Source organism: Meriones unguiculatus, chromosome 3, assembly GCF_030254825.1.
Source record: "Meriones unguiculatus strain TT.TT164.6M chromosome 3, Bangor_MerUng_6.1, whole genome shotgun sequence".
NCBI lineage: Eukaryota > Metazoa > Chordata > Mammalia > Rodentia > Muridae > Meriones > Meriones unguiculatus.
The window spans coordinates 754,107-776,358 of record NC_083351.1 but is presented as its reverse complement, the minus strand read 5'-3'; the positions used below and the strand labels follow the sequence as shown (position 1 = coordinate 776,358).

Sequence of the window (22,252 nt, the reverse complement as noted above, 5' to 3'; positions counted from 1 at the left end):
CTGGGTTAGGGGGGGGGGCATTTTGGAGTCAAGGTAGAAATCTAGTGCAGTGGAAACTCCTTGGAATCCATGAGGGGACCCTAGCGAAGACTCCTAACGGGGATATGGATCCTGAATCGGCCATCTTCTGGGACTGGAAAATGGAGGGACTGTGACACCAGCCCAGCTAAAACCTTCAACCTACAATTTGTCCTGCCTGCAAGATGTGCTGGGGTAAAGCTGGCACAGAACTTCTGGGAGTGGCCAAGCAGTGACTGTGACACACCTGACACTGCCTGCAGGTCTGGGAACCAGAGGCTGGATAACCCAGAGACCTAGGATAGAACCAAACACGACTGGCAAAAGAAAGAGCGAGAGAGAGGGAGAGAGAGAGAGAGAGGAAGAAGAAGAAGAAGAAGAAGAAGAAGAAGAAGAAGAAAGAAAAAAAGAGGAAAAGGAAAAAGAAAAAGAAAAAAAGGAAAGAAGTAGCTGGGAGTAGTGGAGCACACCTTTAATCTCAGCACTGAGGGAGGCAGATGCAGGCAGACTGCTCTGAGGGCCAGCTTGGTCTACACAGAGAAACTCTGTCCCAAAACAATCCATTGACAGACATTTTAAGATAATATTCATAGGGGATGGATGTAATTTCAGTTTTGGATGAGTGAGCTTGTTATGTATATGGCAAGCAGAAATAAAAGAATGAAACAGGAAGGAGCGGAAAGGTGGGAGGGCATCCTATCAGGTACGCATGCTGTCCAGCAGAACCTGACAGGAAGCACTGAGAACCAAAACCGTTATCTAGAGTCGCTGGTTCACAAAGACCGTAGCAGACAGAACAGCTTCCCCTGGGTGAGACTTTCAGTTAGTCCCAGCACAGATAATTTGTTTTGTTTTTCAATACAGGGTTTCTCTGTGTAGCCTTGGACTCTCTTTATAGACCAGGCTGCCCTGGGACTCACAGAGATCCACCTGCCTCTGCCTCCTGGAGCGCTAGGATTACAGGTGTGCACTGACTACCTTCTAAATATTTACACTTATATAATGTATGAGTTTGTGCTGCTCCCAACCTCAGACAGAAAAGCTTCCCACTGCAGAAGGTCATAGTCAATGAGGAGCCACAGTGCTTTCTACAGTGCTTGTGCATACAAGGCGCTGTGGCCTCTGAGCTGTGGGTGGGGGAACTCCCCCATCCTGGGCCGTGTGTCCCGGAAAGCCCTGGACTTGCCCGTATTTGTTCTTTTGCTTGGCTGCTCTCTCCCTCGGACCTTCTATGGGAATTCCAGCTGACCGCTTCAGCGGTGCTCCCCACTTCATTTCTGCTGGCTTTTTATTTTTGTTTTTTTAATCAGGGTTTCTCTACGTGGCCTTGGCTGGCTTGGAACTCACTATACCACAGAGGCCTCAAATTCCAAGAGATCTGCTTGCCCCGCCTTTGCAGCCCAAATGATAGGACTGAGGAAGTGCACCACCACTCCCTGAACTGCTGAATATTTTGAGCACCACGCTTGATAATGTCTTACTACCATTTACCATGGGTCAGTCTGCGTTTTACCTTGGCTTACTATACGCTTAATAAAATTCATTAAAAACCAGAAATAGGAGAGCCTGTGTGGTGGCACACGCCTGTAATCCTAGCACTCCGGGAGGCAGAGGCAGGCAGATCTGTGTTTGAGGCCAGCCTGGTCTACAAAGCAAGTCCAGGACAGCCAAAGCTACACAGAGAAACAACAAACAAACAAAAAATATGACTATTATAGATTATTCTGGTCAGTGTTTTGGGTTACGAGGGAGACACCGCAGGATGAATTTAGGCTTCTTAGTATCAGGGGATCAGCCTCTGCAGGACTGAACCCTGAATCTGCTTTGCAAAGGCACTTTTAGCGAGTTGATTTGTACATACAAAACCTCTCATCTGATCTAGGGGTCGTCCGAAGGAACCAATACCTAAGCAGTTCTCAGCCCCAACTTCCTGCGAAGGCTCTGTGAATCTTTCATGGGAACCGCTGTAAAATCACAGTCACTGACTATTTACAAAAGGCTTCTTCAAAGCCTGCGTGCCATCACTCTGGAATTCATGCCAGATACAATGGCGCTGCTGAAATTCTGCCACAATTCTCTAAATCCCACAGCACAGGATAATCATGAAAAATATCACAAAACTCTAATCCATGTCATGCTTAGTTACTAGCCTCATACCGGTAATACAGTAAAGTTGCCAGCGTCAAAGCATGACAGTAAACACGTGTGTGTCTGCTTCAGTTATATTTCAGAGCCACTGGCATTGCCATAGATGTGCCAGTCTGGGTGCCCAGGACCACTGTGGACCTGAAGATCTGCATGTATGACCGACTGTACCAGGACTCCATCACTGTCCACACGAGGTGAGGCCTATGGTGGTCAGCAGGAAGCTCGTGCCTAGAGCTGCCTCTGAGTGGAGAGGACCAGGCAGCTGAGTAGGCTACGGTCCTGAAAAAAGCGATCCTGAACATCGGGGGCCCCAGTGTTTCTGAGGCATTGTAGAGGAATCGAGGAGAGTCAGGGACAGAGACAGACCCGAAGACAGAGGAAGGGACCACTATGAAATGCCAGGCACCTCACAGGGCAGAGCGATGGGTTTCCCCTGTGGTCTCCACAGGAAGCAACCCTACCTACATCCTGAGCCTTCATCTTGTTAGTCCCACTTTGGCCCCTGTCCTCCGAGATGCTCAGAGAATCACTCTGTAATGTGTTAGGTCTGAGCTTGTGGGAGTATCTCAGCAGCCACAGCGAAAACTCACTTGCTGCATGCCTAGGGTCTCAAGTGCCCTCAAGAATACAGAATGTAGCAGCAACAGGGAGAACAGAGTCCAGCAAAAGAAATGTGTCTGTTTGTTTTGCTTTACAAAGACAGACTTTAGATTAAAAGTTTTTTCTTGAGATAGAAGCATCCAAAATTTCATGACTTCACCAGCTTTGAACCACTGTCCCCCGAGCAAAGGGCAGAGGCTTTCCATACCAAGCCCCTGTCACTATGCCTTCACCCACAGCAAGCATTGCACAGGACCGGGAAGAATAGTATCCCGGTGACATGGCTCCTGCTGGCTCTGGAGCTTCAGTGTCTGTGGCTTTATTGTTCCAGCTCTGAATCCCTGTGGCCTTAGCCCCTGGGGGCATATCTGGGCAGAGGTCTAGAATGCCATGGGATACAGAGCATAGACAAGGGTCATTCTAGGCAGCACTAGAGGCCCCTGGAGGCTCTAGGACTATTATTGTTCATGATCCCCAGGTAAACCAAGAAATAGTTTCTTGGGCTTCCCTCTCTAGGTTGCCTTTTCTTCTTTCAGTTAAGAAATAATTCTACCAGCTGGGCATGGTGGCACACCTCTTTTATCCCAGCACTCAGGGAGGCAGAGGCAGAGGCAGGTGGATCTCTGTGAGTTTAAGGCCAGCCTGGTCTACAAAGCAAGTCCAGGACAGCCAAGCCTACACAGAGAAACCCTGTAGAAAAACCAAAACCAAAGAGAACAAAAGAAATAACTTGTTATGGAGACAAGAAGACACAGATAGGCCCTGATGACTACACACAGATGTATCTGCCTTCCTGTGTCTGGTTCTGAATTATGAACTGTGGCAATAGCTAACACCTGTCCATGCAGCACACACACACACACACGCACGCACGCACGCACGCACGCACGCACGCACGCACCATACTTCCTGTAAAGAGTCCTAGGTGAAAACAAGCAGGGCCCTAGGAGAAGCCGTCTCTCTCACCCTTTCCAGGCCACTGTGCCCAGCAGCTACTTGCACTTCTCCCCATAAAGCACTCCAGTCTCTGGGAACTTTGAGCCCATTTCAACTGAAATTTCTATTGTTATTTTTTTAATTCTTTTTTTTCTTTTATTTTTTAAAAAGACTTGTTTGTTTGTTTGTTTATGTGGTATTCTTCCTGTATGTGTGTCTACACACCAGAAGAGGGCACCAGATCTCACTATAGATGGCTGTGAGCCACCATGTGGTTGCTGAGACTTGAACTAAGGACCCTGGAATTGCAGCCAGTGCTCTTAACCTCTGAGCCGTCTCTCCAGCCCCGCAACTGAAATTTTTATTGTTATTTCTATTTTAAATTTTCTCAAGCTGGGATATGTTGTCACGTGACTATAAACTTAGCACTCAGGAGATTGAGGCAGGAGTGTGGGTTTATACTTCAGCCTGTGCTACATAGTAGGAGCCTGTCTAAAAACAAAAACAGGGCCAGCAGAATGGCTCAGCAGAAAGGTACTTACTGTGAGTGCCTAAAACCTGAGTTCAAGCCTGGCGTGGTGACACACACCTGTAATTCCAGCAGGCAGAGGCAGGTGGATCTCTTTGAATTCCAGGCCAGACTGGTCTACAAAGTGAGTCCACGATAGCCAAGGCTACACAGAGAAACCCTGTCTGAAAAAAAAAACAACAACAACAAAACCTGAATTCAATCTACAGAACCAACAAAAACATAGGAGAGAAACAATTTTACAGAGCTGTCGTCTGGCCTCCACGTGAGCATTGTGCTCATGAGCACGTGTGAGTGGACATGTACACACGCACACACAACGAATACAGCAGTAACAGATTTCACTTAGAAAAATTATTATAATCATTATGGTGGCACATGCCTTTAAAATCCCAGCACTTTGGAAGCAGAGGCATGAGGATCTCTGTGAGTTCAAGGTCAGCCTGGTCTATATAACAAGTTCCAAGACATCCAGGACTATATAAAGAGACTGTTTCCAAAAAATACATAGTATTGTATTTCATTTTATTTATGTGTGGCTTTTTGCCTGCTTGCATATGTGTGTGTACCACACACATGGCTCATGCCCAATTGGTCAGAAGAGGGTATCAGACCCTAACTAGAGTTAGAGATGGTGTGAAACACCAGGAGGTGCTGAATCCTCAGCAAAAGCAGCAAGTGCTTAACACTGAGCATCTCTCTGGCCCAACAACAACTTTTTAAAAATTTAATCAAATTCCATTTCAGAATAAAACATCCCTTAAGAAACAGCACCGAAGCTGCTTCCTACCCGTCGGTGTGCTGTGCTTGTCTCACAGTGACAGGCACACAGGCTCTACCCTTAGAAACACCTCAGCGAGGAAAAGAAGGAAGCATGCCAAGTGACATGTGGGCTCTTGCAGGTCAAAAGCAGCCCTGCGCCTGAGGTTTGAAGTCTGTAAGGAGCTGCGCGGCCACATAGAGCTTCTACCAGAAACAGGCTACATCCAGGCCTTGTCCACCTACTCAGTTCAGCTCAAGTTCCTGCCGAGGTGAGGACTGGGAAGGGCCCGAAGCCTGGGGGGAGGGTGAGATCCGTGCCCTGTACTGATCACCCGGAGACGCCCGTCCTCCAGTGTGTGCACCTGCCAAGGTGAGCACTCCCTGGCTCTGCCCAGACACACTGAGTGGCCTGCTCCTGCGTCGTCTTCACCCTGCCTGCTCTCGCCCTGGTGCCTGCAGGGCTGTTCGTGCAGGCTGTTTGTATGTGCCATCTCCTTCCTTTGGCATCAGCCTTTCCGCAGATGGACTAAGGATAATCCACTCCAGCTTTTCTGATGCTTTGGCAACCAAAAGTTCTGCTTTTTACATTAACTGCTCTGTCACCCTACAAGACCCTTGATTCCTACTACCAAGCCTGTTTCTCAGGGCTGAGATGGAAACTTGAGGCTGTCAACAGAGTCTGTATCAGAGAAGCAGGTGTGGCAGGCTTGAAGCTGGGTACCTGGAGGGGGACCTGTCTCCAGGCCTCTGAATCGTAGGGTAGTGAAGAGGAGTTGAGGCTGATTTTTAAAATCTGAGCTGCTTCTTGGACATTTTCACTGATTGCCCAGATTGGTAAAGGGGACCCTTTTTCTCTTTTATATATATATATATATATATATATATATATTTTTTTTTTTTCTGCCTTACCTACCTTTTTATCTTCTGGCCTATTATAGGTATATACCACCCAAAAAAGCAAAAGCTTTTTTTTCAGTAGTTTCAGGGCCATGTGCTCCACCACTGAGGCATGTGCTGGTCCCATGAGTGACCTGCTTATAAACTGATTTTTAGAGGGATTTTTAGGCTTCCTTCAAATAATAGAATCCTTATCAGTTTCTGGATTTTTGTCATTAAAACTTTCATTATGTTGGACTAAAGAGATAGCTCAGCAGGTAAAGGCACGGGCCTCCAAGCCCGACAACCTGAGTCCACGCACCAGAGTCCACACGGCAGGAGAGACTGCAGTGCTGCAAGTTATCCTCTGCCCCTCACATATGGACAGTGTGCACGACTTCCCCAAGACAAGTGAAAAATAAGACATACAAAGTGCTAATGTTATTTTAGAATTATGGTTGTATATATTTATGAGATAAAATATGATGTCTTGATATATACACACGAGAAGGGAGGGGAGAGAATTAAACCAAACCCTTATTTTTTTGGAGTTTTTTGAGACAGGGTCTCAGTATGAAGACTAAGCTGGTCTCAGACTTAAAAAGAACCACCTGCTTCTGCCACTAAAGTGCTGGATTTAAAGCTATATGCCACTACATCTGGCTTAGCCAAGCTTATTAACATTCTTTTTTTAAAAGTTTTCATTGAAAATATATTCTTCTCTCATAGACTATATCCCAACTGTAAGTAGAATTAATTATTCTATTAATATTAATGCTGGTTATTAATATGGCAGCAAGTATTCCTTAACCCACTATTTAATAATTTTATAAAACACATTTATAAAAGATACTTTATAAAAGACACAGAGAGCTGTTAGATTTATTATGAGCCTTATAACTCTGGAGCTGGGCAGATGTTAACCCTCTAAGCTTATCCTGTCATGCCACAGCCGAAATCCCCATGTCTGCTTGCACATGTACCATTGGGCTTCTGCTCCACCACGTCAGTCCTCAGTGCTCCTGGTTACATGAACCCATGCAACCTCTCCTTTCTTCCTCCTTCCTCTCTCCTCCTCCTTAGACCCAAAGCCTGGGAACCTTCACTCTGCCTGCCTCTCCTCTGCCCAGCTCAGACTGTTGGCAACTTTATTAGCCAAGCAGGGATAATTTTAGAGGCAAGGTTCACACGTCATTTTGCTCATAGGACAGTAAGGGTCTTTGAGGGACAAGCAATTAACACTTGAACACATGGTCGCTCCAGATCAACCTCAACACCCACCACTTCCCCTCCCTCCCTCCACACCTCCTAGCCCCTACTATCTCTCCACTCCCCCAGAGCCACTCCCCCAAAAGACGACAGCCGAACAGGACAAAACCAGATCCAATAAGACAAGGCAAAAGCCCTCCTATTGAGGCTGGACATGGCAACCCAATGGGAGGGAAGGAGTCTTAGGAGCAGGCAAAAGAGTCAGAGATACACCCACTCCCACTGTTAGGAGTCCCACAAAAACACCAAGCCAACAGCCATAGCATACAGGCAGAGGGCCCAGTGCAGGCCCGTGTGGGCCCTGGGCTTGCCATTTCAGTGAGCCCTGCTGAGCTGACCTGGTGGGCCATTCAATGACAAGACAGTTATGTTTGACGTCAGTGTAAGGCATAATGGGTTTCCTTGTGCCATGTTCCTCATAGGCCGTTATACCGTGTTCACAGCCACCCTCGCCCTCCACTTTTAGAGCAGTTTACTGTACAAATGTAAAGAAAGTGTGTGCAAAACGGCCCCTGCCTCCCGCAGACACTCCCTCCCAGAAGATGCAGGGAAGCATTTCGACCGGGACAGTCGGGTTCTGGAGGCGCCGATGACGATCTGGGTGGCTGACCAGGTCTGTATAGGGTGCTCTCTGATGCTGTCTCTAGGGAACAGGGGGCTGCGGCACCCCCAATGACAGTACCTGCGGAGGAGGAACCCTGATCTCGGACCCACCCTCATTTCCCAGATGATGTCCAGGGCCTGACGGCAACGTTGCCATCTGTCCACACAACCCTGCATGGTGTCATTCTGGTCTCTCATACCCTCTCTTATTCTGGTCCAAGCACACTGGCTCAGGTACCTTACCCACATATGCACACAAGAAATATGCCTACACAGTTGAACAGGGATACTCACACGAACACACGCGCGCACGCGCACACACACACACACACACACACAGTTATGCTTTCATTGACAAGGCTCTACGTCTGCATGTTCTTGCAGACAATATTTGCACACATAGTCACATGACTCATTGCCTCGCCTGGCTGATCCTTTAGACTACTGCCTGCCCTACTCCTCTAATCTTCACCGTGGATTCCTGGCTCAGGTGCCCACTCACCAGGAAACACTGAGTAATGGTCTGGTTGAGGAACTCATGTTCCAGACATAGTACGCCATAGTTGGCCAGAAGGAAGCAGGACAGCTGTTTTATCTGGAGGCTGTTGTGTAAAGCTTCCAGTGCCTGGGAATGGTCTCTGCCTTCTGAGCCTTAGATCAAACCAGTGGGCTTCACTGTCCAAGCCATCGTAACCACCTCAGACTTGGAACTCTGCCCCTCGGAGATAAACTTTGGCTACTGCACCATCTATGAAGCTATCAGGACACAGATCAGCCTCAGCAACCTCTCGTTGTTGCCCCAGGAGTTTGGGTTTGTTGGCCTTCCCAAGGTAAGTGCTGTGGTTGGTGCTGGGAACGCGGGGCAGGACATAACAGCTGCTCTCCAGGCCTAGGCAGCAGCAGCTCTGCCGCTCTCTGTACCTCCCAGCTGACCCTCCCCTCCCTGCTTCTCATTGTGTTGCCTGTAAGGTATACCCCAAAAAGCTGCAGACTCTCTCCCTTCTAAAGCCTTCTAATACCTTCCGTGACCAAGCCCCACAGGACAGTCCAAAATGATGCCCAGGCCTGGCTGCCATCAGCCTAAGAAGGCAAGCTGTCCCTTATGTACCCACACACACCGAGCTCCTGACCTTACACTCAGCAAGGCTGAGCACGCACACACATCTCATACTTTCACGCCCTCCATGTGTGTGCCAACACTGATGTGTTCACATCTCACTTCCTCACACAGGGTCCATACTTTCCTACCAGCTGCTCTGCAGAGCATGCTTTTTATTTTCACTCTGATGCGTTTCTGTTCTCCAGTATGTGGACATCCAGCCCAATGATGGGTTTGGGACGATCTTGCCCCTGGAAACTTTGCAACTTGATGTGATCTTCCAGCCAATTAAGGCTAAGGAGTACAAATTTGAGCTGCTTTGCAAATCCGAGATAAATCGGTAAGCCTGATGGGCGGAGGGATATGTGACCATGCTCTCCTTCCCACCCTCGTCTCCTCAGATCCCACCAGGCCGAGCTCCAGGCTGGGGCAGACAGCACAGTGGCCATTAGGCACCCAAGACCCAGGAATAGACAGGTTAGGGCCACATGACCTTTGCTTTGTACCAGTTGTCGCTGTGTGTGAGGAGATGAGGAAACGAGTTGCTGAGCACGAGTATTGTGAACATGAGAACGTGTGCGCTTGTCAGTCCTTTGTAGGAAGTATCTTGGTGTAAGTATCCATAGGTTGTTCACTGTCAAGGCTTGAAATAGGCCACGTCCTGCTTTCCTGGGTTTCTTGTGGGAGGTCTGCTGTCATTACAATGCATTTGCCTTTCTGAGTCGGTGTCTGGGGCGTAGCCTAGAAGAATGCTTGCTATACGGCTTGAAGCCCTGAATTTGGTGAAGCAGGTGTGGTAAATGAGGGCCTGCAATACCAGCATGTGCAAGGTGGAGGTAGGGGTAGGAGTTAGGGCATCTTTGGCCATGTGGTGTGATTGAGAAAGGCTGTCTAAAAAGCCAAAAGGAAAACAAAACTTCTTCACTATGTAGGAGGAGTTAGAGAGGCAGCTCAGCAGTTAAAAGCACTTCATTGTTCTTGCAGGGGACCTCAGTTCCATTCCCAGCACCCACATCCCATCGCTCATAACCATTTGTAACTCCAGTTCCAAGCATCCATGCTTTTCTGTAGCCTCCTCAGACTCCTGCACACACGTGGTACACATAAACTCATACAGTTGAGCATGTGCAGACAGAGCATACATTAAAAAGAAAAAAAAAAGATATATTTTAGCCGTGCCATGGTGTCTCATGCCTGTAATCCCAGCACTCGGGAGGCAGAGGCAGAGGCAGGTGGGTCTCTGTGAGTTTGAGGCCAGCCTGGTCTACAAAGTGAGTTTGAGGAAAGCCAGAGCTACACAGAGAAACCCTAACCCTAACCTTGTCTCAGAGAGAGAAAGAGACCCTACCTCAAAATAAGGTAAAAGGCAAGAACAAACTTCCAAAATTGTCCTCTGACCTCCACCCTTGCACTATGGCATATACAAGCCCCCCCACACACACACACATACACACAGATCATAGACACATCCATCACACACTCAGACAGACAGACTGAAGAAAATACTTAGAATTTTTAACTCAGCTAGTGGCACAGGCCTGCAATCCCAGCATTTAGGACGTAGAGGCAGAAGGATCAAGTTTGAGGCCATCCTGGGCTATATAGTGAGCTATAGGCTAGCCTATAGGTGGTGTCCCTCGGGCACCTTCCACTATTTTCTTGTCACAAGGTCTCTCGCTGGCTCGGAACTTTGCCAGATAGGCCAAACTAGCAAGCTAGCTAACAAACTCCCAAAGAGCTGTCTGTTTTCCCCTTCCATCTCACAGTTCCTGGGGCTATAAGTATTTGCCACTGTGCTCAAACTTCTGTGTGGGTCCTCAGGATGAAGGGCTCCAGCTCTGTGTACTTCTCAGACAGGTGGATACCAACTGAGGCATCTCCCCAGCCCCGGAACATATCTCTGCTATAGATGAGAGCTTGGCAGGGTAATCCATGTTCTTGCTTAGAGCATTACAAATGCATGTGATGGGCGAGGGGGCTGGAGAGGTGGCCAGAGGCTAAGAACACTGGCTGCTCTTCCAGAGGAAGAGCATATTAGATAGATAGATAGATAGATAGATAGATAGATAGATAGATAGATAGTAGATAGTAGATAGATAGATAGACAGATAGATAAGTAGACAGATAGACAGATTAAATAAACAAATATTAAAAAGAAAAGCATGTAATGGAACTGGAGCCATGGCTCAGTAGTTAAGAGCACTGGTTGTTCTTTCAGAGGGCCAGGGTTCAATTTCCAGCACCCACATAGTGGCACAATGCCAATCCCAGGGTACTTTATGCCTGTTTTGACCACTGCAAGCATGTGGTGCACAGACATGTGGCAAAATGCCTGCTCACATAAATTTACAATAAGCTGTTAAAACAATGTGTGTAATGAGCATACTAAACAGTCAAGCCCATTCTTACTTGGGCACAAGGATTCAATCCTCAGCACAGAAAACAGATGTAATTAAGATGAAAGGTGACAAGGAGAAGGCAGTGAAAATAGTTCAGGGAAAATGGAGAAGGTATCCAGTGCTTAAAATAACCAAGTCTCTGGGGTTAAGAATATAACTCAGTTGGTAGACTACTTGCCTGGCATGCACAAAACCCCAAGTTCAATACCCGTCACCCCATAAAGGACATGGTGAGACAGACCTGTTGTTCCAAAACTCAGGAGGTAGAGAAAGGAGGATTTTTAAATTGTCAATAAATATTTAATATAGTAGGCCAGAAATCAACTCTTTGTACTACTTTTTTCAAAAATTTTATTTTTTATTTTTAATAATTTCTTTATTACATATACAGTGTTCTGCCTGCATTGTGCCTGCACACCAGAAGAAGGCACCAGATCTCACTATAGATGGTTGTGAGTCACCATGTGGTTGTGGGGAATTGAACTCAGGACCTCTGGAAGAGCAGCCAGTGCTCTAACCCTCTGAGCCATCTCTCCAGCCCCCCAAATTTTATTTTTATTTGCACGTGTGTGGGCAGCTTGCTTGTCTGCGCCATGTACGCGGTGTCATGCAGAAGCCGGAAGAAGACTTCCTCCCTGGGACTGGAGCTGCAGGAGGCTGTGAGCCACTGTGTGGGTGCTGGGGCCTGAACCTGGGTCACCAGCAAGAACAATCAATGCTCCTGACTTCTAAGCCAGCAGTTTTCAACCTGTGGGCTTTGATCCCTTTGGAGGTCAAACATCAGATACCTTTATTGAGATTCATTAACAGTAGCAACAAAATAATTTTACGGTTGGGGGTCACCACAACATGAGGAACTGTATTAAGGGGTCACTGCCTCAGGAAGGTTGGGAGCCACTGGCCTAAGCCATCTCTCCACCCCTGCAACCACTTATTCTTAAAGCAACTCACGGGTTTTTATTTTGTTTAAATGCTTTTGCTTACACATTGGTTTAGCCCCTACCAAAATATATGAGCCAAAACATTTTTTCTAAATTGGTGAATCAGATGGTAGTAAATGACGGTGAGAGAGGAGTGCTGGGGCGGCACCAGCACAGTTGTCTGTCGCGTTGACCTCGGGCGCCGTGTGTCTCCTCCACCCAGGGCTGTGGAGGGGCCACAGAAGACTGGCCCAACCACCACACACACTGGTTGCTTTCAGGTGCTTCAAGCTGTCTTGCCAAGCAGTGGGTGTGCACCCACCCCTGGCCCTGTCCCACTACCAGATCAAGTTTTCAGCCACGACCCTGTATGGCACCAGCGTGTCCACGCTGTACGTGATCAACTCCCACTTGAGCATGAACAAGATGGCCCTCTCCCTGCCTCGGATCGGCTCTGGGGAAGTCTCCCCAGTGGGACCAACATCCTTTGAGTTCCTGTTGCCCCCTAACTCACCCATCAGCATCTCCCCATCCGTGGGGACTGTGCTTCCAGGAAAGGTGAGCATGGGCCCCACTAACAGCCTAGGAGGCAGCACTACCAGGTCACACTCCAAGGTGCCTGGCTTAGCCCACCTCAACCACAGGCATTTAACCATAGCAGGGCTAAGCAGCACGTGCCAGAGAACCACATAGGAGTAGTAGAAAGGAGATGTGGTACCCTCAGCCTCACCTGACCTGAGAGACAGAGAGAGAACCCCCAGGCAGCTGGTCTAGCACGTGCCTGCCTGGGCCTGGAAGAAAAGTGCAGACTGTTAAAACAGCCAAGTATTGTCTCCCACCAGATGAAGCTAAAGAAGACCACATGGTGCCTGCCTCTAGGAGCACAGTGTGTGGCCCACCTCCCCCAGCGTTCTTCAGTCCATTCAACAACAGGGTTTCAGTGGATACACTTACTTAAAACATGTCCTGTCAGACAGTACTCCCTCACCGTTGGCTCTCATTTCCCACTGATTAATTACAGTGGCTAGCTCTATATTTCCTTCTGCTTTGCCTTTTTCTTTCTCCTTCCTCTCCCCTTTCTTCTCTTTCTCTCTTCTCCCTTCCCCTTTCACTCTTTTCCTCCACTTTTTTTTCTTTTCTTTTTTCCCTCTTCCCCTTCACTTTATCCTCCACACCCTCCCTGTCCTGAGCATCTGGCAGGTGTGGTCCACAAGTCACCAGGAGGCCTGCTCCAGATGGGGAAGGAAGGGTTCCCTATTTCCAGTCTCATTTCTTAGTCTAGTCTGGTGAGGTTCCAACCCATTCAGGACCCTGTGCTCAGCACCCTCAGTTAACAGGCCACCGACACACATGGCCTGAAGCCCACCCCAGCTGCCTAGGGTAGTGATCAAGGAGAACTTTCCTGAAAGGCCATATCTAGGTTGAAACCTCAGAACAAAGCAATCTTAAGAGAAATGCAGCCAGGCTCAGAGTGGCACATGCTCTTTGAGGAACAAAAGGCAGACAGATGTCTGAGTTTGAGGCTAGTCCAGTCTACAGAGAGAGTCCAACGACAGCCAAGGCTCCACAGAGAGACCCTGTCTTGGGAAAAAGTGGAGAGGGGGCAGGGATGCAGGTCACCATGGGAGGAGAAAGGTGGTGAAGCAGGGCCCCCTCTGCCCTCTGGGCTTCTGGGGGAAGGTTGGCAATCCTAGCGTCTCTCTGCAGAGGTGTTTGGTCCAAGTGGCCTTCCAGCCTGTACTGCCACACGAGATAATCCTCGAGGAAGCCATTCAGATCCTGAACAAGGAAGTAGAAACCAAGACGGTGCGTGAGTATTTTAGGGGAGGTGCATTGTGACCAGAGGGGAGGGCATGAGGAAAGCAAAAGGGCATGCCAACATAGGGAAGGAGGGTGCCCATGTGTGTGCCTCTGCACCTGGGACTGCAGCCTGTCCTAAGGACAGCCCATGTAACAGAGATACAAGGCAGACTTTTCTGGCACTATGCTTCCAGCTGTTTCCAAGAGGGTTAAAAGGTGGTCTTGCAAGACCTCTCCCTCTTCTGAAAGCACCACTACACCGTGGGAGACAAAACCACAGAAAAGCCCCTCACCTGGGGTAGCACAGAAACCACCTTTGGAGGGCAGCCTTGAAACAGATGGCACCCATCACCTGAGACTATGGACAGGCTTTGCAGGCTACACTAGCCTAGGAGTCGGGAAGCCACTGGCTGCATACATCATGCCTTTTATAGTCTGGACATGAGCAAAGAGTCCTGACATTCCACCTGCTGACGAAGCAGTGAGGTGCAACAAAGGCACGGCCTGGAGGAGACTAAAGACACAAGTCCTGCAGACTTCTTACTTTCTGTGGCTTGGTCTCTCCAGCTTTAGACATTTGAGGCCATGCACTTGTCCTTGTAGGGCTGTGCTGGGGCTTGCTAGGTGCTCTTGTCCTGTCCCTGTCTCCACTGCTCACTTTGTTAATCCCTGTTGCACCTGTCCCAGGCTCCCCTAGAGAGCCAGTTGATCTGAGTATACCATTTCCTCCAAACTTAAGTCAGCAAGCAGTCAGACCAAGCCTGTGGGTCCAGGCCTGAGAAGAGCCTGGGCTAGGGAGCTCTGCAGGGCCTGCTATGCAGAGGGCAGCCCCACAGCATTTGTTCCTGGTCACAGTTCCAGAAGGAACCAGCCCAAAGGAAAGAACCGTGGAAACAGTCCTTGTCTGGGATGCGGGTTCACAACCGGGAGCGGCCAACCCGGATCTCTGCTCCCCACAGTCCAGAGGTGCAGAAGCCAGTGGTGCTCAGTGCCAGGTAGGATGAAGGGCTCCGCCCAACCAGCATCCCACCAGCCCTCCCCCCAGCATCCCACCAGCCCTCCCCCCAGCATCCCACCAGCCCCTCCCCCAGCATCCCACCAGCCCTCCCCCCAGCATCCCACAAACTCTCCCCCATGAAATTCACCTTGTTCAGTGGAGGTTTTCCCACACGTTACCTGGAGCACAGGTTCACTGGCTTGTGTGCTGCAGGCCTAACTGGCTTCAGAAATATCTGGACCTGGGGCTTTTCTTTCTATTCCAGTGGACCTGGTGTCCCTCTGAACAATCTGCTTCCTGGTCTGACTCCAGTCTTGCCAGCCCAGGAAGTGACCCTGTGGACCCAGAAATATGGCTCTGTAGTGACAAAGCCATTTATTCCCTCTCTCTGGGTGACCAGGGTATGCAGTGGGGAAGAAGGTCCCTACAGGAGCCAGAGAAGAATAGGAACATTAGGCCATCAGACAAAACTGCTGTGCCCATGCAGAGTCCCAGAGCAGGCACAACCGTGGCAGCTGAGGAAGGTCTGGTCCACGCTGACTCCTAGGGGCAGCTCTGGAGAGCCATGAGGACCGTGCATGAATGTGATGTTGCTTCATTCCAGTTCCAATGAGTACCAAAGTGCCCAGGCCCTCTTGTCCAGAGCCTTCCAGGGCAAGTTTGAGAGGTTTGTGGTCCCCTGCGTGGTTGCCAGTGGCGACATCAAAGACAGGAAAGCATCAGAACCACTGAGCTTCAGGTATGGAGTTCTTGAGACAGGATAGGGTGTGACTGGCTGTAAACTCACTGCCCCTTCTCTACTACTGGTCAGATCTGAGGTCTGAGGGGCACAGGGCCCCTGATCTGGCCTTATTTGTCCTTGTCTCGTCCTGGTCCTAGCCCTCATAATACTCTCTATCTGGAGCTGTGGTGTCCAGCCGTGGCTCCATCCATTGTGGTGATATCCAACAAAGGCAGGACCGTCTTCAACTTCGGTGAGATCGCTGTGGGTAAGTCCGAAGTCCTTCTCTATAGGGACAGCCCTACTCCCTAGGGCATATCTTCCACCCTAGGTAGCAGGGCCACTCCGGCTACCATCTGCCTCCTGACTTTGCCGTAGAGAGAGGTTCTTCTTGGGGCCTTGGAGCTATTACCTGACTCTGCTGCGTTTCAGGGCATCGGAGCATAAAGAGGATCACCTTCCAGAACATTTCCCCTGAGGACCTCAAAGTATCCTTTCCACGCTCAGAGCTGGCAGTGGGAGTGAGGGTGAGGCGGAACCTGAAAACGTTATCATCGTCCTTGATAATCCTCAGTTGGAGTTCTCGGTGCTGAACCCCAACGGCCCTTTCGTTCTGATGAACCCCTCCAGGAAGCTGTGCTCGGGCGACAAACAGACGCTGGTGGTCTCCTTCTCACCCCATGAGAGCATACTGGTGAGTGCAGCGCCCCGGCAGTGCTGCGGCCCTGGGTTCCCCATTGGCTACTGGCAGACACCACTGGGTTCTCAAGTCCGAAGGATCAGCTGGAGCCTGAAAGCAGCCTGTCCTCCTGACCCCAGCTCTTCCCAGCAAGCCTGTGGAGGCAAAGATCCCTAGGCCGCCTCAGCAGCTCAGGGCTGTCAGGCAGCTGCTCACGGTGGCGCTCCTGCGTCTTTTCTTTGCTAAAGGGTGTGATCTCCTTAGGCTCAGGAGACATTGGACATCATCACCAAGAGAGGCACTATCACCCTCACCCTCATGGGCACAGGCGTGGCCTCCATGATTACATGCTCCATTGAAGGCAGTGTCCTCAACATGGGATATGTGCTTGCCAGAGAGTCTGTGTCAACAAACTTTAAGGTGAAGTAAGCCCTTGTCTTGGCCTAATCCCTGGAAAGGGATTAGTTTTCGGCGGCGGTAAACTCCGCATTGGGAGGTGCCCAGCTGGCTAGGGAACCACTGGAGGCACAGATTGCCTCCCTGGAATGCCAAGAGGTTGTCATTTCTGATGCAGTCCTAACAGGGTCCCCAGGGCTTTTCCTTCTAGGAAAGCTGAGCGCGCCCCTCCGCCGCCCTCAGCCGAAGCGCTGGCCTGCAGGGTGCTCCGTGTCCTCCTCCCCAGGCCTTCACTGCTCCTCTGCTTTGCTGCTGGCTTGCTTCTCTGCAGCTCTCTGCAGGTGCCCACAGTGGGCAGACCTGTAAGGAGGGTCCATGCTGTTACCTGGGCTCCCTCATCTCTACATGACACGGGCCTGGCTCACCCTGAGCTCCACCCTAGGCTCAGGCCACCTACTTGCCCATGAGCTCTGGTAGAGTCCAGAAGCCGAGCACCACACAGGGCGCTTTCCACAGAGGGGATTGAGGGAGGGGATGAGAAGAGATGAGGGTGCGGTTCAGCTGGGAGGAGTTCTGACGAGCAGCTGGCAGGTACAGAGCTGGCCACACAGTCGGGCAGGGAAAGAGGCTGCCGGCCAGCTGTGGAAAGTGTGAGATGAAGGACTTAATACCAGCAGTCCCGAGCACTGCTGTTGTGCTTACCTGCTGGTGACAGCACCAAAAGGGGCTGGAAGTGTAGCGACACCTAGTCCCCGTGAGGGGTGACCCCGCAGCAGGCAACTAGGCAGGGCACTGACCACGGGCAGAGGGCGGCTCAGGGCATGCTGGTCAAGCAACATCTTGCTCTTGCAGCTACAGAATGAATCCACACTTCCCATTAAGTTCTGGGTTCGGCTGGAGAGCCTCTCCAAAAAAAGGGCCGAGACCCTGCAGCAGCTGCCAAAGTTCCTTACCTCCTCTGAGCAGAGGAATGAAATTGTTGGTGAGTTAACACACTGCCAGGAATCACAGGGGCATAGACCGTGCTGGGAAATGAGAGTGTTATTTGTGGTAGAACAGTGCAAGACAGATCATGGAGAGGCTGGGCAAAAAAGGAACACCAAGTGGTATAGCTCAATAGATAGGGCTGGTAGTGTTGACCATAACCCCTGTCCTACCCATAGGCACACAGAACCACAATGGCCAGAGCGTATTCAGTGTTGTGCCTGTCGAGGGCCTCATGTTCCCTGGGAAGGCTCAAGAATTTACCGTAACCTTCAGTCCAGACCATGAGAGCCTCTACTTCTCTGACCTGCTTCAAGTGGTGCTCTTTGAAAAGGTGGCACTCATAGCTGGGTCCCCACAGACCCTGCCCTGTCCTGGGAGGGATCCACATGGGCCGTTTAACTGTACCAGGCCCTCTGTGTTAGAGGCTGTCCACAGATCAGCACCTCTGCTTCTCCTGGCCCCGCCCCTGAGCCAGCCTCAGTTCCCAACTGTGGGGGTGCAGGGCCCGATGCTCTGCTTCTTGTCCTCAGAAAATCTCCCACCAGATCCTCCTAAAAGGCGCCGCCCGTGAGCACATGATGTTTGTAGAAGGCGGAGACCCCCTGGATGTTCCTGTGGAGTCCCTGACAGTGATCCCTACCCTTGACCCAGAGCACAGAGAAGGTGAGCCCCCACCGTGTGACTTCTGGCTCAGGGAAGTGGGAGCCAGGGCTAACCCAGGGAGCAGCAAGGGGGCTCTCAACACCCCAAGCCAGCAAACAGGTGAACCAAGGCCCCGTGAAGAAGGCAGACCTCCAAAGCCAGGCAGGGTGGTTGCTCTGGAGGGTTTCAGAGCTGCACCCTCCCCTCACTCTAGGGCCACATCCTCCTAGCTAGCCACTTCTCTGCTACATTCTCCCCCTCCAGAAGCTGAGGAGATGAAACCCATTCTAGTGACCTTGAACTATGTCCAGTTTGACACAGACACGCCAGCCACACCTGCCACCCGAGAACTACAAGTGGGCTGTATCCGGACCACCCAGCCGTCACTAAGGAAGGTGATCACACCCTAGCTCAAGTTAAATGCTCCCTGGCCTGGGCCCCCGTGGCCTTTCCTGGCCTTGCCCCTCACTGGCATTGTGTAGGATTTTTGCACCAGATGTGCTCTGGGGAGCCCTGGTTGAGAGTTGAGGGGTAGGAAAAGCTGGGCACCCTCATTCCTCTTGTCCTCATGCCTGATGGGGTCCCTGACCTCTAACCTCACAGTACGTGGAGTTCAGCCTGGACAGTGTGACATTGCTTCAGCACAAGGGCTTCTCCATCGAGCCCTCCAGGGGTTCTGTGGAACGCGGCCAGACTAAGGCCATCAGCATCTCCTGGGTGCCGCCTGACGACTTTGACGTAGGTGCTGGGAGCCCAGGCTGGGTGGGACGGGATGGCCATACGAGACCTTTGAGGAGATGCAGGCAGGTGTTTGGAAAGCCTGTCACGGATCCTCTTCCTCCAGCCAGACCATCCACTCATGGTGTCATCCCTGCTGCAGCTCCGGGGAGATATCAAGGAAACCTACAAAGTCATCTTTGTAGCCCATGTGGTGGCTGGGCTCTGAGGCCACAGGAAACTGCAGAGCCTCCTGGATTCTCCTATCCACTCTTGAATTCCTTCCCAGGCTGTGAGCCAGGCCAGCCAACCCTAGGCCTGGGACCTGGCCACCCCCTGCTGGGCAGGTTCAAATGAACAGTCTCAGAGCCAGAGTTCCTCAGCCTTCCAGACATGGCTACTTCCCATTTCCCTGAGAGCACTCTAAGACCCCACAACACTATGAATCATCCAACTCACCACATAGCCTACTCCTAGATGCACCTAGATGCACCCCAGATCCCAAACCTCCCTGCCTCTCCCCAGACCTTGCAGATCCCAGGCGATCAATAAACACACAAGCCTATCAATAAACTCTGAGAGCCAACACGAGTCTGCAGTGTGGCCGATAAGCACAGAGCGGGGAGGAGTCTGACCCACACCACCTCACCTACCCCAACCCACAGAACAGCCTTCTGCCTAGAAACAACCTCCAGGAGGGCAGGATCTTGCCAGATAACTGGAGGGAGTGCACCCCGACTCAGACACTGGAAGACCCCTCCAAATCTGTGTTATTGAGGGTAAGAACAGGCAGTGTGGGTTGCTGGGGATGCAGAGTCAGGGTTGAGCCTGCTTCAGACCTGGGAAGATGAGATGCAGGGAGGAACTAGAGGACAAGAGGTTCCAAAGTCCAGAAGAGGTCCCTTAAGCCTCCAGGGAACCCAGATGATCTCAAGCAAGGGGTGGGCAGCTGCAGAGGGGGCACATCCAGCACCGCCCCAGCTCTCGCCCTCTCAAGGATGGCTTGTTGAATGCTTTCTCTCGGAGCCCATCCAGCCTGCCTCCAAGCAGTGCAGCATACCTACTTTGCCACCCAATGGGGACAAGCTAACAAGACAGCCTTCTCAGCCTAGGCCTGGCAGGGTGATAGAGATGGTGACACCTCTCCAGGCACTCACCTGGACACTGTTCACACAAGTCCACAGTGCACTCGATACCTTGAAGCCTGATGTGGCCCCATAGCAAGCCTGTGATTGTAAAAGCAGTATTTTGCAGGATTTCTGCTCAGGGGCCTTGTAGGTAGCAGGCCTAGGCCTTTTGCTTCCCTGACTGGAGCTGACCAGTTATGATGACCTCAAACCCTTGATGCAATTTCAGGCCAGATGGGTGGAGAAGACAGGTCTAGTCAACTGGTCTGGGATTCATGAGGACACGGCTCTAGGGAAAACACTACCTAGGCAGGCCACTTCCTTTTGAACCCAAACCTGGTTATACTGCCCTGTCCTCTGTAAGGGCACAGCCTTCTCGTTTCTGGACTCCAGGCTCTGATCCAGGCCTCAGGCTGCACATCTGACTTCCGCTCTTTCTTCTGCTGCTGCTGCTAGCCCACCACATCAAGCATACAGGACAAAGGAGGGAGCTAAGCTCATCAGCGTGGCAGAAAGGGCCTCTGAGAGGCAAGGCACAGACAGGTCTGGAGTGCATAGGATAGTGGTAGACAGAACCCTAAAGAACTTCTGCCCAGGGAGGGAGAAACCCAAGCTGCATGCCATCGCATGCACAGTGAAGAAGGCACAGCAGAAGGAAGGTGAGCACCCCCTGTCCTTCCTCAGTCAGCCTAGTTTGCTGACCACCTCCTGCAGCTGACCACTACTGTCTAATAGTTCCCTAGAGGTGGCGGGCAGAGCAGCCTGGCCGGAGGAAGGAAGAAGAATAAGATCCTCCAGTGTTGCTTTAATGAAAATCCCAAATGTTTGATTTTACGAGTATGGACTCGGGAGCTGGATGCTGGTGTGAAAACTTGCTAGCTCAGAGAGGCAGAGAAAACACCCAGCTGATCTTCCTACTCAGCTCACATCCCAGAAGGAAAAAGGAAAGCCAAAGCCCGATGTGTTCTCCACACTGTCTGAAATCCCTTCACCTCAAAGTCCCTCCTTTCTGTGTAATCTCTGTCAGCTGGTTGCTTGCTCTGAGTCTTGACCTAGGGTTACCTTTATTTAATCCTGTTACAGGAAGCTTTTGAATTAAAGGTGTGTGCTAGAGCTGAGCCACACCCAACCACCTGTTTACAATAAACCGAAAGCTCTGGATTAAAGGTGTGTGCTAGGACTGAGCCACACTGAAATTAGAAACAGGGTTTTACAGTTCTCAGTCTCGGGGTTCACAGTGGGATCAAATAACCTGCAACACTCCCGGAAAAAGCAGTGGTAGAAGAGACATTCCAGGCTGAGGGAGGAGTGCTGGTTTCCCACGAACGTGACCTTCAACGCCAAATGTGTTTGAGAAGTGTTCTGTTTGCAGTGCCTCAGTAGCCTAGGGCCAGGTGCTGCCTCCGGACCAAATGGGCTGTTTCCCAGGCGTCTCCAAGTGGAGGATGCGCAGCAAATGTACTTGAATGGAATGGTGGTTTGGAAGGCTAAAGCTCCAGCACATTAATGGTGTAAATTCCCACTTTAGGTAAACTTTACCTAGGGAATTGTGGAGTGTAAAGCGGATTCTTCTTGCCGCTAGAGGCCACAACCCAGTGCAGCCCAGACTGCAAGTTTCAGGAGACTTGAAAATGGGATGTGGAATATAGGAAGTGTGGGTGGCTGGGTGAGGTGCCAGATACAAGATAGATCCATGTCCCATGGCCAGAGCGAGACCTCCATCCCCTCCCAGAGCTCCCACCGGAAGACACGGGGGGGAGGGGCTGGGCGCGCGTGCGCGTGCTTGCGTGCATGCATTGCACGCGCCAAAAAAATGGAGAGCCAGGAGCAAGGAGGAAAGCAGACCAAGGTGGGCGTGACCCTGGACCTTCAGCTGACAAGGCCCAGGGGCGGAGCCGCATAAAGCTGAGCGGCCATAGGATTGAATTCCGCTGGTCCGCGGAACATGGCCCCGGGGCGGTCAGCAACACAGGGGATCCTGCTGCTGCTGCCTCTGCTGCCACTGTCGCAGGTGGGCTGGGCCGCAC

At 50.9% G+C, this 22,252-nt stretch overlaps 1 protein-coding gene across 4 annotated transcripts in view; it reads left to right on the top strand.

The window, feature by feature from the left end:
* Cfap74 (cilia and flagella associated protein 74) overlaps positions 1-22,252 on the top strand; it is a 56,910-nt gene that overhangs the window by 33,086 nt on the left and 1,572 nt on the right. Inside the window, exons 21-38 of one of the 4 annotated variants that reach the window (XM_060378914.1) lie at positions 2,239-2,360; positions 5,134-5,262; positions 7,664-7,751; positions 8,398-8,571; positions 9,047-9,180; positions 12,441-12,717; positions 13,867-13,965; positions 14,815-14,954; positions 15,561-15,695; positions 15,836-15,945; positions 16,110-16,165; positions 16,252-16,371; positions 16,621-16,776; positions 17,605-17,734; positions 17,916-18,070; positions 18,270-18,402; positions 18,646-18,776; positions 18,985-19,119. In XM_060378914.1, the coding sequence (XP_060234897.1) occupies positions 2,239-2,360; positions 5,134-5,262; positions 7,664-7,751; positions 8,398-8,571; positions 9,047-9,180; positions 12,441-12,717; positions 13,867-13,965; positions 14,815-14,954; positions 15,561-15,695; positions 15,836-15,945; positions 16,110-16,165; positions 16,252-16,371; positions 16,621-16,776; positions 17,605-17,734; positions 17,916-18,070; positions 18,270-18,402; positions 18,646-18,776; positions 18,985-19,119 (2,424 nt within the window). Of the gene's footprint in view, positions 1-2,238; positions 2,361-5,133; positions 5,263-7,663; positions 7,752-8,397; positions 8,572-9,046; positions 9,181-12,440; positions 12,718-13,866; positions 13,966-14,814; positions 14,955-15,560; positions 15,696-15,835; positions 15,946-16,109; positions 16,166-16,251; positions 16,372-16,620; positions 16,777-17,604; positions 17,735-17,915; positions 18,071-18,269; positions 18,403-18,645; positions 18,777-18,984; positions 19,120-19,904; positions 22,237-22,252 lie in introns of those variants that run through there. The other 3 variants (XM_021655551.2, XM_060378915.1, XM_021655558.2) reach the window with 3 other exon arrangements.